The sequence below is a fragment of the Lagenorhynchus albirostris genome, chromosome 2 (genome assembly GCF_949774975.1).
Source record: "Lagenorhynchus albirostris chromosome 2, mLagAlb1.1, whole genome shotgun sequence".
Taxonomy (NCBI): domain Eukaryota; kingdom Metazoa; phylum Chordata; class Mammalia; order Artiodactyla; family Delphinidae; genus Lagenorhynchus; species Lagenorhynchus albirostris.
The window spans coordinates 60870537-60886411 of NC_083096.1; the positions used below are offsets into that span (position 1 = coordinate 60870537).

General features: G+C 37.1%; 2 protein-coding genes across 14 annotated transcripts in view; one reads left to right on the plus strand and one right to left on the minus strand.

Moving 5' to 3' along the window:
* Positions 1-3230, plus strand: part of GPR161 (G protein-coupled receptor 161) — a 54306-nt gene extending 51076 nt beyond the window's left edge. For all 5 annotated transcript variants that reach the window (XM_060133853.1, XM_060133842.1, XM_060133867.1 and 2 more), the window contains one exon: positions 2239-3230. The gene's annotated coding sequence lies outside the window, so the exon portion shown is untranslated. The remainder of the gene's footprint in view (positions 1-2238) is intronic.
* The window catches only part of DCAF6 (DDB1 and CUL4 associated factor 6), a 173014-nt gene continuing 158470 nt past the window's right edge, over positions 1332-15875 (minus strand). For all 9 annotated transcript variants that reach the window (XM_060133765.1, XM_060133776.1, XM_060133785.1 and 6 more), the window contains 5 exons: positions 13282-13420; positions 11293-11449; positions 10572-10660; positions 8555-8660; positions 1332-1795 (listed from right to left, as the gene is read on the minus strand). In XM_060133765.1, the coding sequence (XP_059989748.1) occupies positions 1731-1795; positions 8555-8660; positions 10572-10660; positions 11293-11449; positions 13282-13420 (556 nt within the window). In that variant the 3' untranslated portion in view covers positions 1332-1730. The remainder of the gene's footprint in view (positions 1796-8554; positions 8661-10571; positions 10661-11292; positions 11450-13281; positions 13421-15875) is intronic.

A 15875-nucleotide genomic window follows, 5' to 3' on the forward strand; every position in this document is an offset into this window, starting at 1 on the left:
GACAAATACCACTTTGTAATGTTTGGGTTTAAAAAAAAAAAGAACAGTTTTAGAGCAGTTTTAGGTTCCCAGCGAAACTGAGCAAAAAGTTCAGAATCCCCCCACTCCCACCTGCTCAGCCTCCTCCACTGTCGACATCCTGCGCCAGAGTGAACAAACACCATTGATTTTCTCCTCTTGCTCTTCCTGCCAGAGTCACCCTTGACCCCACTGAGTACTCCAGTCTGGGCTGTCGGTTTTCCAGCACTTCTCTATGGCATAATCCCTCTGTAGTGTCATATTGTGCGCCGCAGTTGTCCTTTCAGTTATTCTGTAAACCCTTCAACCTCTCGTGGGGTCCTAACACAGCCCCTGGGACATAGGTGGTGCAAATATGACTACCTGTATCTGAGGGAGGAGGAAACAGAAGCCCAAAGAAGTCACGTGGCTTGAGCAGATCACATAGCTATTTGGGTACCAGAAACTGAGACCTGGCACTTTTTGGAAATCATGCCTTTGCCCTGTTTGGCTAAACTTCTAACTCACTCCTTTCTTTCCCTTTGACCATTCAGCGTATTCCTAATATGGAGACATATGCGTCCTGCCCAGGCTAAGAGCTAGATGTTGAAGTCCAGCTGAAGTTACCGAGCCAACCAGAGTTATTTTTCCTCTCTCCAGAAAGCCAATCTGTCTTCTCTCAGCATCAGGTGTCCTTGGGCTTGCAGCCATGTTCCGGGGAGGAGCCATCCCTGGTCTCCACACGGGAGAAGGATGCTTTGCCTGGCCACACCTGTGAGTCTGTTCATGGCCCAATGAGAGTGGGCATGACAGTTTGGGAGACAGGAGAGAGGATGGCTGAAGGGTTAAGTCTGCAGGTGCAGCTTCAAGTCGTAACCTGTAAGACACAGACCTGGGTGTGGATGGCTTAAGTCGAGTGCAGGTGGACACCAGAGAGGAGGAAGACCAGGAATTAGAAGACTGGATGGTCAACACTTTCAGTTGAAACCTAGAAGTTGGAGAAAGGAAGGCTAGAAGCCAGAGCTCTCAGAACTGGCTTGTGCTAATATGGTGTGTGAGTATCCATGATGCTCTGGGATTGCTCATAGCCTGACCCCTGAACTCAGGTAATGAGGGACCACTGATCATGAGAGATGATGATTGGGGGTGGAGATAAAGTACTTTGAAAGGAGAAATGAAAAAAAAGCTCTTCTATGTGATTCTGTCACACAGAAGTCAAAACTGAAAAGGTTATTTAATCTAGAAAAGAACAGAGAAAGACAATCTTAGGTTACAAGAAAAGATTTGGAAAACGTGGGTCAAGGTATCAAGGCATTAAATAGTCAAAGTCAGGATATCTTAAAACAACCAACTTCTTTAATTAGAAAGCAACAAACATGCAAATGGCAAGTGTAGAAATTTATTTGAACCAACATTTTCACTATAATGAAAATTACTCTTCAACAATGATCCAAGCTCCCACATTTGAAGGTTAGGGAAAATATTGCACTTTGCATTTTCTAGCACTCCTCATACATGGCAAAAAGTTTTTAAAACATTTCGCTAGTTTTGTTTTACACACACTCCCAAATTCATGCACACAATCATTCCAAACCAATGTTAGGTCATCCCCCCAAAAGGGAAAAACTCCAAAAAACCACAACCTTAAAATTGCACTGAAGCTCTGTAAAGAAAAAAATATAAATGTCTTATACAAATTTCCGAACATTTAAGTGCTTGCCAATAAGAGCTGATTATTCCTCATCCTCATTTTCATTCTCCTGACCGGAGCCTTCTGATCTGTCACTCTCCAACCGGTCTGGAAGACACAGATATGAGACAAAACGAAATACCTTTATTATTACAATTAAAATAAGTTTCAATGCCTTTTATTCAAAACTGATTAAAATGTATATAATTCAGCACATCATCATGTAAAAATCAGTTCACAGCTGTGTGTAGAAAAGTTATTTTTGCCTCTGGAGACAAAGAGTAAAGGAAACACAGCACTCTCAACTTTGAATATTCATGTAATTCCAAAGATATAAAAAGTACAAAGAAAAAACCCTAAAGATCTTGATCTACTGTGGTCTACTGCAATGATTTCAAACCGTGTTCCTGGGAGCCTGGGAGCCCTAGGAGGTGTATCAGGTGTCACCAAGGGGAGTGAGAGGCAAGCTGTGCGAGAGAATTTGGTGATCGTTCTTGAGGATCTGTGTATTTGTTTATAAAAACATTTCTTAAATATCTGCTATGTTCCAGGATACAATGGTGACCAAAACAGTCACAGTCTCTGTCATCAAGGAGCTTATCTAGACTGAACACTCAAGGGAGTGTACAATTACAGCCCGGCGAGTGAGCACGGCACGTCCTCTCAAGTTCCATGATTTACACTTGCTGTTCCTCTCCTTGGGACACCTTCACCCAGTTCTTCAGCTGTAATGGTTCTGCTTACTCATCTCGATACGACTATTATTCCCTGTGTGAAACTTCCCCCAGACTTTTTCAAATACCCAACCTGCAGAATTATGAACTCCTTCCTTCACACTCCAGAATATTTTGTGTGTATCGTGTAATAATTACAGTAATAGATTGTTTGCCTGTCTTCTTACAGACTAGACTGTGAGCTCCTGGGAAGGTGGTAGTTATTTCTTTTATGTCCTAAGGGTCTAGTACGAGAGGTTCAATGAAGGTTTATCAAATAAATGAACATCAGTTTTACTAAGATAAGATATATTACGTTAGGGTATGTAAAGAAGGCAACAGTACCGAATCACTACCACCACTAGCGTGGAACCCTTTCTATCACAGAAAGATTTCTCCAGGGTAAGCTGGGGGAAAAAAGGCTTAGACACGGGGGAAACAGTTCCGTCCCACTGTCAACACCAAGAGAAAACGGAATCCTGAGATTTTTATTATCTACAGAGGCTTAAACACTCCCATTGGATTCTAAGTCAACAACACCAGTATACAGAAGGGATTGTAAGTTTAATTGTCCAAGTGAATGAGATTAAATCCCCTCTACGCCAACTCCATTTCAATGTCAAACTAATGAGATAATGTATGTGTGTATGATTTGTAACCTGAATTATACAAATTTTAGTTATTATTATATAATAAGTGTTCAATACACATTTGTAAAATAAATGAACAAAATAAGATGATGACAGACCTTCACAGGTCACTAAGGAAACTAAACACAGTGGAAGACTTTCTGATCAATAAAAGGCTACCTAAGGGATGTTAGTATAAAAGAGATTACATTCTTTTTATTGGATGATATACTTTCATGAGAGAAAAAAACATGAAGTTGCTATTCTGCTTAACCAGAGTATCGTGAATAGGATATAACAACTGAGTATATTCAACACACCTATTCTGTCATATTACTGGAGACTGAGGAAGCACTATCAGCCTATTTCAGAATGTGTAGGGTGGCCCAAATTCTTTCTGGTTGTCACACTTACGCATGAAGATGGGGAAATGGAGGGGAAGGAGGAAATGTCACAGCCTTCAAATCAAGCAGTTTACAGCAGACATTAGAATTCTGCAGAGTCTAAAGCAAGTGACAAGAAGGCGAGGGAGGACCCATGGAGTCTCATACGGGTCACACGGTAACTGACAGTGGCTTGTGGAATGAGGAAGAGGGCAGAACAGCTGTCCGTTTCTCAAATCCTTCTCACTTGACTGCTGCCAAGTCATGTCTCAGAATAGAAACCCAACTTCTAAGAATAAATTAAATGAAATCTTTTTGTCCACAAAGTGCTACTGAGGTAGGAAAACTGATAAGCAGTTCAACACTTTCACAAATCTCTGGCTGGTAATTACAGACCACGGAGATCTGAGAACACTGTGTTCTTTTAAATGAAAACTAGAAATAATCACTTCTGTATCCACTGTTTTCGAAAGTTGACAACACCAAACTGCTCCTATAAGTAAGGTTTACATTTGTGGAAAGGTTCCTGTAATTCTCTGTTAGAAATATTTCTTCAAGAAATTATTTTTGATTGGAAAAGATAAGATCATGAAGAGATACTAAGTTTGCTGGTGGTGTGGGGAGGGGACAAGGGAGATATGAAAAAAATACCCCAAGGAAACCTGTGTTCCAACAAAACAGAGTCAATACAAGACTCATCGTTAGCTAAAGATTTGATACTAGAAGTTCATTCATTTGTTCACCCATTCATTCACGAAACACTATTATATGCTAGGCACTGTTCTAGAAGCTAGCTATCCAGCTGTGAATAAGACAAACTAGGTCTCTGGTCTTAATGAGCTCACTTTCTAGAGGAGAAAAACAGAAAATAAGAAAGGTATTTTTCTCCTTTAATCTGTGTAGCAAGACAAAAATAAAGAAATGAAGTTAGAATAAGTACTTGATGAAATAGGCAATGACCAGAGAGTGACTGAATGAGAAGGAGGGTGTGAGAAGGCACATGAAACAACTTCACACTGGGCGACTAGGGAAGACTTTTCTAAGGAGGTAACACTGGAGCTGAGACCTCAATTGTATGTTCAATTATTAGTGAAGTTGGGGGACGAAGTTGCCTAAAAGGCAGAGGAAACAGCCAGTGAAAAGGTCCTAAATATGCTAACAAGCTTGACGAATCTGAGGAGGAAAGTAGCCATTTATGGCTGAAATGTAGTGGGCGAGGAGAAAACTGGAATGTGTCGACTCAGTGGCTGGCAGGTCTAGGTCATGTAGATCAGCGTATGAAGTCTGGGTTTTAAGAGCAGCTGGGGAGTCCCTGAGAATTTTAAGCAAGGGTGACATAACCTAATGTATATTTTTAAAAAGTGGGTCAGCAAACTATGGCCCCTGCGCAAATCCTCCCACAGCCTATTTCTGTAAATAAAGTTTTATTAAAGCAGAGCCATGCCCTTGATCTACGTATTATCTATGGCTGCTTTTGCACCACAATGTCAGAAATGAGTAGCTGCAACAGAAACCACATGGCCCACAAAGCCTATTTACTGTCTGGCCGTTTAAAGAAAAAGTTTACTGACCCACGTTTTAGTTTTATTTTTGGCTGTGTTGGGTCTTCGTTGCTGTGTGCGGGCTTTCTCTAGTTGCGGTGAGTGGGTTTCTCATTGCGGTGGCTGCTTCTTGTTGCGTAGCATGGGCTCTAGGATTGCGGGCTTCGGTAGCTGCAGCACGTGGGCTCAGCAGTTACAGCACCTGGGCTCTAGGGCGTGTGGGCTTCAGTAGTTGTGGCTTGCGGGCTCTAGAGCGCAGGCTTAGTAGTTGTGGCGCACAGGCTTAGTTGCTCCGCGGCACGTGGGATCTTCCTGGACCAGGGACCGAACCCGCGTCCCCTGCACTGGCAGGCAGATTCTTAACCACTGCGCCACCAGGGAAGTCCCTGACCCATGTTTTAAAAAGCTCCCTCTGTGCTGTGGAAATCAGATTGTATGAAGGCGAGAGCAGCAGCAGGGAGACCAAGGTAGATGAATATGGATTCTATTCTGGAGTAAAGCTACCATAATTGATGGAGTGAATCTGTGTATGACTGGGTGAGTGCCTGTGAGTCAATATGATGTTACGCTCTATAGATCCATCGTGGAGAACACTGTGGCTATCTAGATGTACGTGTGCCAAGGTCCAGAGATATGAAGGGATGCATCAGGGTTTTATAAACCATATTAACATATTTGGACTCTATCCTAAGAGCATGAGGAGGCCCAGGAGAATTTTAAGGAGGGGAGTAAATTGATCAGATTCTAACATATTTTAGAAAAGATTAAAATGGTTCACACACCATCTCTCCAAAGCCTGTCAAAACTTCTAGGAATCTCAGAACTGCCCTTCTCTCTCAAGAAGTTGCCTAGACTAAAAGTCTTTAGTACAGCATTCATGAGAATAATTTTGGTTGCTTTTTTAAAATGCAGGAGCTCAAACCCTCTTCAGACGAAATGAATGAGAATCTTTAATGGATAGGAACCAGGTATTTGTAGTTTTAAAAGGGGGATTTAAAGTGCACTCTTCATTAAAAATCACAGCTTAAGCAGGAAGGAGCTGATTTCCCAGGAAGCCTTGTGGAGTAATGGAAAGGCTGAAGTATTCTGTGGCTAGATTGTGCTTCCATGATCAAAGTCTATTACTAACTCTCCTTGAATACGCAGACATTATTGTACTTGGAATACAGGACAATGAAGGGAAGGAGAGGAAAGGAGTAGTTGACTCATCAAATAACTAGACATCTTAAGGATAAAAGCAGCAGAAATACAAACTCTTGGGTACCTTTTTCTATCTAGTCTTTTACCTAAGAGAAACAAGAGGGTGAGTTAAGTCGACTAAACCTTGACTGCTGACAAAAAGAAATAGAAGAAAGGGAACCTTTATATTATAAAACATCTAATTCTAAAATCAAAGAAGGATGGTAATAACTATTAGTTAACAAACCATTGACACATTAGCACCTATTTAAAATAGATTCTTGGACTTCCCTGGTGGTGCAGTGATTACGAATCCACCTGCCAATGCAGGGGACACGGCTTCGAGCCCTGGTCCGGGAAGATCCCACATGCCGAGGAGCAACTAAGCCCGTGCGCCGCAACTACTGAGCCTGCACTCTATAAAGTCTACAAGCCACAACTACTGAGCCTGCATGCTGCAACTACTGAAGCCCACACGCCTAGAGCTTGTGCTCCGCAACAAAGAGAAGCCATCGCAATGAGAAGCCTGCACACTGCGATGAAGACCCAATGCAGCCAAAAATAAATAAATTTATTAGAAAAAATAAAATAGATTCTTGCACAAATGAAAGGAGAATTAGTTTCCTATAGGAAAACTCAGGAAGAACCATTCACCAGATGAACTCTTCATAAGAACAAGCAAATTTTAGTTGTCATAATCAGCAAATGTTTTTCTTGTTCTATAAAATGCTGCCTCCTCAAATCTGAAATCCAAGTGAATTTTAAAGGTTACTGATTGTTACTGAAGAAAACAGATCAAAAGATGTTACAGTGGTTAGAAGTACTACAATAATATTTTGTTGGACTACAAACATTTTCTGTTTACATTTTAGGTTTATTTTTTGTTTTGACTATTTGAAATTTTCACTCTCTCCTGGTAATAGTTAATATTTACAATTTGAGGGTTATTTTCTCTCCAGCTCCTTTAATTACAGACGTAAGGGGCTTCTTTCAATGCTTCAGATGTACTACAGTCTCTCTCCTCCAGGACTTAGACAAATGCTACATACTCTTTATTTTGCCTGGAATACTTAGCTCTCCCTTCCCCACCCTCTGAGAAAGTGATATATAATCTACTGCTTATATAGACCTGAAGGTCTGAAATGGAAGTTATCCTAATAAAGAGTGAGGATGGGAGGGGACATCATGATTAGAAAGATTTCTGAAGTGGGAAAGAGTTTGATGTACCCCCAAATTCAGAGAGGGCCAGAGTGGATGGAGTGGATAGAGAAGGAAAGAATGCACTAGAAAAGCAGTTTGAGATCAGATCCTCCAGAGGACTGCGTGTCTTATTCATGACTTGAACGTGTTCCCGAAAGTGAAATTTGTAGGTAAAAGGGGAGTAAGTGCTTGGAAGCTAGTTTCAAATTCAGGCTTTACCATTTATCAGTTATGTGACCTGGGATGAGTTATTACAAATAATCTACTTTGTAAAGGGTTGGAGCTAACTGAGGATAAATTTGTGAAATGACTGGTATATTGCCTGATACATTACAGGTATTCCATAAATGGTGGTGGTTGTTTTTATTAAATAATACCCAACATATGAAGAAATTTGTGATATCAGTGAAGAGTGATAAACACTTTGTTTATAATGGATACTGGATATTTTCTACTGTTATGAACACAGGTTATTCCATTCCTTCTTGAGTATTAGTTATAATATACACAATTTTGTATCTGTGGCACTGAACCTCACAGTTTATCATCTAAAACAAAAAAATACTGAAAAAAACATACTGAGCTATCTGTTTCAACCTCTGTAGTAACACGTTACATTTATTTTTGTCTGGGCTGTGACTGATTTTGACCAAACCTACCATTAAAGGGTACTTACTATAACGTATCTTAAGGTTTATGGTATGATCTTCCACTCTGAGAAGAAAAGCACAGCTGATAAAATTTTCAAATGACTTCATCTTTTCACTTTGACACTTTTCAATAAAGTTGGCTCATGGGGATATAAATTACTGTACTAAGATCAAGAATTCATAGAACTCCTCGTTCAAAAGTTAAGCTGCCTTCCATGCACCTGTTCCCTCTGAGAGGACTTAATGTCAGCAAGAAATAAATTTCTCTTGTGTTAAAAAAAAAAAAGTTAAGCTGCCTTGATTTTGTAATTTAAGGAAATTTTTACTTTACTTTTACTTTACTTTTTACTTCACTTCACTTCACTTTATTGGCTGTGCCGCATGGCACACGGGATCTTAGTTCCCCAACCAATCGAACCCATGCCCCCTGCAGTGGAAGCTCGGAGTCCTAACCAACGGACCACCAGGGAAGTCCCCCTTTTTTTAAAAAATAAATCCCTTTAAAGTAGATCTTAAATAATAGTGTTTTTCAAATACAATAATGATTTTAATAGTACACTGACAGTTCTTACCAGCTCGAATATGATTCAGTGAAGCCAACATCCTCAACATGAAAGAGGCTGGAACTGTAATGGTATTTCTAGTCTCTTCCAGCATGAGTTCATTTCGAGTTATAACCTATGAGGCAAGTTAAATAACCATGTCAAAGATCGCAGGGTAACTGTACCTTTTCCTTAGAGATTAGGAGAACAGTAAAAAATTAGCAGGAATTATTTCATTCTTCATATATGTCTATATTTCCACCTTAAGGCTACTCAGTACCAAATAATTAACTTGCATTCGACAGAGTAAGATCAGAGAACACTACTCTTTCAACTGGCAGAAAGACAAAGGTCAAACCTTGAGGCTACTTAAAACATTCAAGAATTCAATTTATTTTTACTTATAATTTGTTTTCCAGAGCAGTCTACTTTGTGTCTGTTTATTATTTTCCCATCTAGTAGAACTGATACTTCTAGTGACAGAGCAGTGTTAAATTATTATCCCTGGGTCACTCGGGTCCCTCAAGAAAAATGTTACCTTGACTGAAGCAAAGTAATCTTGAAAAATAAACCTTTGGATAAGAGCTACCAATAAATTTTGTCTTAAGTATCAAGAATTGGACTAAATGAACATCCATGAACACCTAGGGAGCTAATATATAATCACAGGCAAAGGAAAAAAGAGGAAAAGCAAAGGTCATGGCAAAGGAAAAATAGGAAGAAAGAAAGGAAAGCATGAGAGGAAGAAAAAGATGCTAACCTGATCAGCAGTCCCCCAATGATATTACAATACTTTTTCAACTCATTGGGGTGCCCGACAGGGCCCTTTACAACCATGCCCCAACCTAGCTTTTTAGTCCAACTGAGCTGTTTTCATATGTGTCCTCTAGGTTTCAGCACACTGGTGGTTCACTTACCTTACAGTAACTTGAAGCACACTGATCCTTCTGTCTCAAATGTCCTTTGATCCTTGTATGCCTAGGAAACTCAGTCCAATTCTTATTTCCTCTGTGAAGACCTTCCCATCCCATCTATTCCATTTGCAAGCATGGCTGTTCCTTTCTACGGGCTTCCAAAACACTATGTGTACATCTCTGACACTGAGCACACTATATTCTAGCTGTTTATAGGTCTGTTTTTTCCACTAGTCTTTAAGTTCTGAAGGAGGGGGTTATCTTTTTAAATTCAGCACTGTGCCTGACATACACCAAGTGTTTTATATATGTCTATTAAATGAGTAAAAGTATACGTGGGAATTTCACTGTGAACTGTCAACCTTGGTCTAGAGAACTAGTTTTCCAACTCAATATTTTTAGCAATGAACTCTTATTTTATTGTTTTAAGAGGGAGTGGTATCAACCTTAGTTGCAATCCCCTCCTCACAGAAGTTCAACAATTAGTTAGTATCTGATTAATGCAATGGATCCTTATTTTCATAAGAAATCTTATACGGAAACCCAAAAATGAAAACCCTCGTTGCAATTGGGAAGGAAATGCCCAGAGTTTAGCTTTCATATCATCCATCTTCCTGCTTCCAATTCTGTAAAAAGCCTAGAGCTTCAGAGAACTCAGTTTGAAAACTAGTGATGTAACAGTAGCTTCAGAAGCTGAGGAAATCTTAAAATATAATCATAAAGGAAAAGAGTCTCCAATCGTTTGTTCTGCTACCTATTTGGCTATGATTATGGAGAACAGCTATAGCAAAACTATTTTCTTAAAAGGACATAGTGTTTTTTTTTTAATGATTCTTCATTGCAATAAGCACAAATAGTCACCCTATGTTTCTTCAACTACAATATACTATATCTGTTACTACCAATAATCAATATTCTACTTATCCAAATAATATTCCAATTTTTACCTCTCTAGTATTGTGGGCATGTTTTATTCTTGACTTTTCTTTTTCTTAAAATTTGACCTCATTAAATGAATTAACTTGTTTTATGTTACCAGCTAATAACAAAATGAGCTGCTTTGATTCTTCTTCAAACAGCAGTTCAGGAACAAAGTGACATATGTTCTATAATAAGTATAATAAAAATCTTACTTCATCGGCGAGTTTTCGGTTAAAAATCCTTGACTCTTCTAGGGGTGACCAGATCTTTATGTCATAATCTATGCCAGACGAGGCTAGAACTAGAAATAAAATGCTCACATTAATATAAAGCTTAGAAATATGCCATTAATTCATGTACATTTATAATGTATATATGCATGTATGTATATGTTCAGCAAAATTGAGTTAGAATGGAAATTGTACTGATACATTTAGTTGTTAACTGAGAATATTATTTTGAAGATTTCCTAAAAGTTACTCTAGAACACAATTTTAAGACCATCTTGAAATCACTCAAATTTTTTTCTTACTTACTGCTCTTTTATGAGAAACACGGGCAATTTCAAATGGAAGGCAAGAACAAGCCAATGCTCCTTTGTTCTGGTAAATTAATTCAGACATGTGAAGACTAAAAGGCTTGGAGGTTCAATTTGGTTAAGTAGTGAAAAGTTCAATCAGCCAAACCTCTTACAGCTGATAAAACTTAGAAGCACTCTTAGGAGTATAAACTCGTTAACCTATTTCCCCATATTTTCTGCCCAAAGCAGGTTATAAGTGTTTTTTGTTTTAAACCCCAAATAGTAATACTTGACACTAGTGGCTGCCTACTAGGATAATTTGGATTATTTTTATATTAACAACTAGGAAAAAGTTGAAGCTGATTAATTATACTAATGATTTCTAGCCCTTGCCTTATAAAAGGTCATCTTACTTGGGTCAAACGGGTGTGGCTGCAGGCAGTTTACCACGTGATTATCAGCTTCCAGAAGCATTAAATGCTCAGCAGTGTGACGATCCCAGATGAAGATATGGCCACAGTCAGAACCACTCATTACAAAGTTAGCACCCCAGAAATTGGCTTCTTTTATCTAAGGGTTAAAAAAAAGGAAATGATAAGAGAATTCAAATCAAAGTTATTAAAAAAGATTTATTCTATTCTCAAGTTAAAACAATTAATTGGCTCAGAAAATAAAAAATTGAAGAGAGCCTTTGTCTTCTAGTATATTGAAATCATGATAGAGATATATCAGCAGGGATAAAGTGGCAGTAAGTAATGAAAAGTCCCCCATGAAGATAGGGATTTGCTTTGTTCGATGCTATATTTATAGTGCCTAAAACAGTACTTGGCACACAGTAGGTGCTGAGTTAATAACTGCTAAATGAATGAATGGGATTTCTGCGTTTTGAACAGTATAATGGAAACATATATATATGTTATTGAACTTTCCAAAAACGGTTCCATTTTCGATTTTACAAGATAATAAAAACAATTCATAGAAAAAAATGAATTGTTCCCTCCTGTATCTTGCTTTATGCCAAAAGAACAAAAAGTACCAATCTTTTTATTAGCTATTAGAAGCTCTCACAATCAAGAAGGAAAGATATAAATACATATTTACTTTTATGAAGCAATGAGACAAAGGATATGTTAGAATGGTTATGATGGAAATTTTCAGCAGATGCACATGAATGAACCATCAAAAATCTTTCTTTGTACTTCATATCAGAATTTTTGAAATCATTTTAAGTGCAGCTGCTACTTTGCTATTTTTGGCAAAGCAAAGGAGGGGAGGAATTTTTTTGTTACTTGGAATACTTTTATATTTACTTGTCTTCTTTTTTTTTTCCATTCCTGTCCCTAATTATTTTCATTCAAAATTTTAACCAGCAAAATGCAAGAAATATAAATTGGTTACTTCTATCAATAATGAGTATGGTTTCCAGAATGATTAAATTATTACTACCAATGATATCTATAGAGACAGCTAATTGTTTCCCCATCCCAAAGTTACTTTTTGCCTTGACTCTAAAGAAAGCAGATTAAAACCGATTCTGTAGATACTTTTTGATGAATATATGAGAACACTTTCTAGATATAAATGGTTCGGAGTAACAGTTATGTTAATCATCTCACAAGATTCTCTTAGTAAACAGTTAATATGGCATTGGGTATATAGACTTCTGGGTTATAAAAACTTGAAAAGATCTTAGAGATCATCTGGTCTATTCTTATTTCATAGATGAGGAAATTAAAGTCTAGAAAGACAAGGTGACTAAAACAAATCTTTACTTGTCAATCTTTAAAAGAGTTATCATTAATATGACTATATTTTGCAAGGAACCTGGATTTCATGTATCCAAATCTTTCTCTCCAAAACCAACAAAGGGCACTAATATGAACTAAAAAAATCTACTAGGAAAGTAGACAACAAGTGTGAGAGAGCAAAAAAGAAGCAGTGGGGACTTCCCTGGTGGCGCAGTGGTTGAGAGTCCGCCTGCCGATGCAGGGGACACGGGTTCGTGCCCTGGTCCGGGAAGATCCCACATGCCGTGGAGCGGCTGGGCCCGTGAGCCATGGCCGCTGAGCCTGCGTATCCGGAGCCTGTGCTCCACAACGGGAGAGGCCACAACAGTGAGAGGCCCGCGAACCGCAAAAAAAAGAAGCAATGGTTACTTGTACAAGCTAAAATTTTTAAAGTTCTACAATAGTTCCTCAGTAGGGTAGAGTTTTCTTACAAAAAATGATGGTCTTTCACAATATATTATAGGACGAAAAGAACTATGTTTGGGTAAAGAGATAACTGTGAAGGTGCAATAATATATTGGAATCACACTAACATATATGAAAATAATCATTATGGAAAAAAATTCATATTACAAAATTGCAGTTCTTCCAAAGAATGTCATGAGTATATGGTACCATTGTCCTGGAGTTGCGATGGCCCTTATAAACCATCTTTACTAGTGGCCTTCGAATGTTCAAGGTATCCAATTCCTCCATTTCTTTTCTTTCTTTTCTCCGCCTGAAGAACTCCTGAATTCGGGCAACAGCAGAGCGTCTATAAATTACATATTATAAGAAAAAACAGAAATAAGTAAAAAACATTCACAGGCCACTACAGAATGAAAATGAGCAACATTAAAATACAGTAAAGTCTAGAAAACATTTAAACTAAACATTATGTCAATAAGGCATCCCCAACCAAAAGCATAAAGAGGCAGACACAACAGTGAGACTACATCAGACTAGTTGAGTTACTAAAACAAAATGTTTTAGTTAAGAGATCACTTAGAAATTTGGTACTGGTTGAGAGAGTAAAGGAAGTAGCATGCGGCACACTTTTTAAATGGCTGTTTTATAAAAACATAATACAGACAAAATTAATATGCAATTTACTACAAATAAAACAAAACCTATTCAATATTATTTGTCCTCTCCATATTAGGAAATGTAAAGGCATAAAGAGAAACCAGAAGAAGAAACTAAGGTTAACATAATTTCAGTGGATAAACTTATGTTTTGAGATTTTGTTTAAAGATATTTGTTCTCAGCAAAGAACACACTAGTCAAGAAAAACAATATTAATATACATGAATAAAACAAGGACCTTCAAATAGAATCTATTCTATATGAACTCCATATTAGAGTACAGATTTGGAGCTAATGAGGCTGATTTTACTCTCCTAAGAACTGAGTTGGCCACAAAACTAGAGAATAAAGAACAATGGACTCTTTAAGACTGATTTAATTATTAGAAGGAACTTTTCCTAACACATGTTACTGAATAACTTTGTTAGTTTGAACTTCTTATTTAAAACATTATATTTTGCCATATAATAGACCAAAAATCCAAAATATATAAAGTGTCTACAAATCAGTATGAAAAATGAACACTATAATAGAAAAAGAGTAAAGAACATGAATAGGGAAATTATAGAAGAAAGAGACTTAATAAATATACAAAAGGATGCCCAGCCTCACTAATATTAAGATAAAAATAAAAAGAAATTGATCTTTTTGTATGTCTATCAGATTAAAAATTTTTTTACATCTATCAGAGTGGCAAGAATACAGGAAAAAAGGCACTACTGGTAGGAGTCTGAAAGTTTTATATATAAAAAAGTGCACTCTTCCGTTGTAAACTTTTGACTGAAGTAGAACACATATTCAGGAAGGTATAAAATCATAAATGTGTAGCTCAATGCATTTTTGCAAAATAGCCCCCTGTAACCGGTACCAGTATGAGAGAGAATAAATAGAATTCCAGGAGAGATAGAGAATAAATAGAATTCCAGAAGTCTCTCTATGCTCCATTCCCGTTATTACGTTCCCCTTATAGGAAACCACTATTCTGACTTCTAACATGATGGATTAATTTTGCCTGTTTGTGAACACTAACTAAATGGAATCATACAAAATATATTTTGTGTCTAGCTTCTTTACCTCAATATTACATTTGTAAGATTCATCCATGTTGTTGAATTTAGCTATAGTTCATTCATCATCTTTGCTGTAGAGTACTACTTTGTATAAATACATTATAATTTACTTTTTCCATTCAACTGTTGGTGAACATTGGGTTGTTTACAGGTTTTGATTACTGAAACAGTGCTTTGGCGAACATATGTACATATTTCTGTTGAGTATACATCCAGGAGTGGAATTGCTGGACCACAGTATGTGCATATGGTCAGCTTTAACAGATACTCCCAAACGATTTTCCAAAGTGGTTACAGCAATTTATATTTCCACTGGCAATATATTAGTGTTCCAGTACAATATATTTTTGAGGAGAAATTAAATAATATCCATTAAAATTTAAAACATATATTTGCTTTGATGTAGCAATTTCATCTTTTAAAAATATATGCTGTAGAAAAACAAATATGCAAATATATATATATATACACACAATATATACAGACACACACACACATATATATTCACTGCAGTACTTTGAGAAACACTGGAAATAATCTAAATGTCTTATACACAGAAAGGATAGGTTAAATAAATTATGGTACATCCATATATTGCAATACTTATGCCACCATTAAAAACAATAAGAAAGATCTATAAGCAAGAACATGAAAAATGTCAGCATTATCCTACTGAATCTACAACATAGGTTAAAAAATAATTCATAGGGGAAAAATTTATATATATACATATAAAGAGTCTAGAAAACCAGACACTAAATTGTTAATAACACTTTCTAAAACAATTACATAACAATTATGTAGTCTTATAATAAAAAGGTATTTTCTTTTTCATAAAATGGTATCATAAATTCTATAGGCTTATTTAAAAAGTGTTTAAAAAAACTTTATCCTATGCTATATATATGTTAAAAAAAAAAGGGTCTGAAATTTTAAGTTAGATATCATTAGAAACTACCACACAGAAAGCTGACATGTTTAGGTTACTCTGATTATCTCTTTCTGATTGGGAAGTGATAAATGGGAAGGGCTGAGAGCTCAAATGTTCTCAAAAGAAACATAATTAATATGATT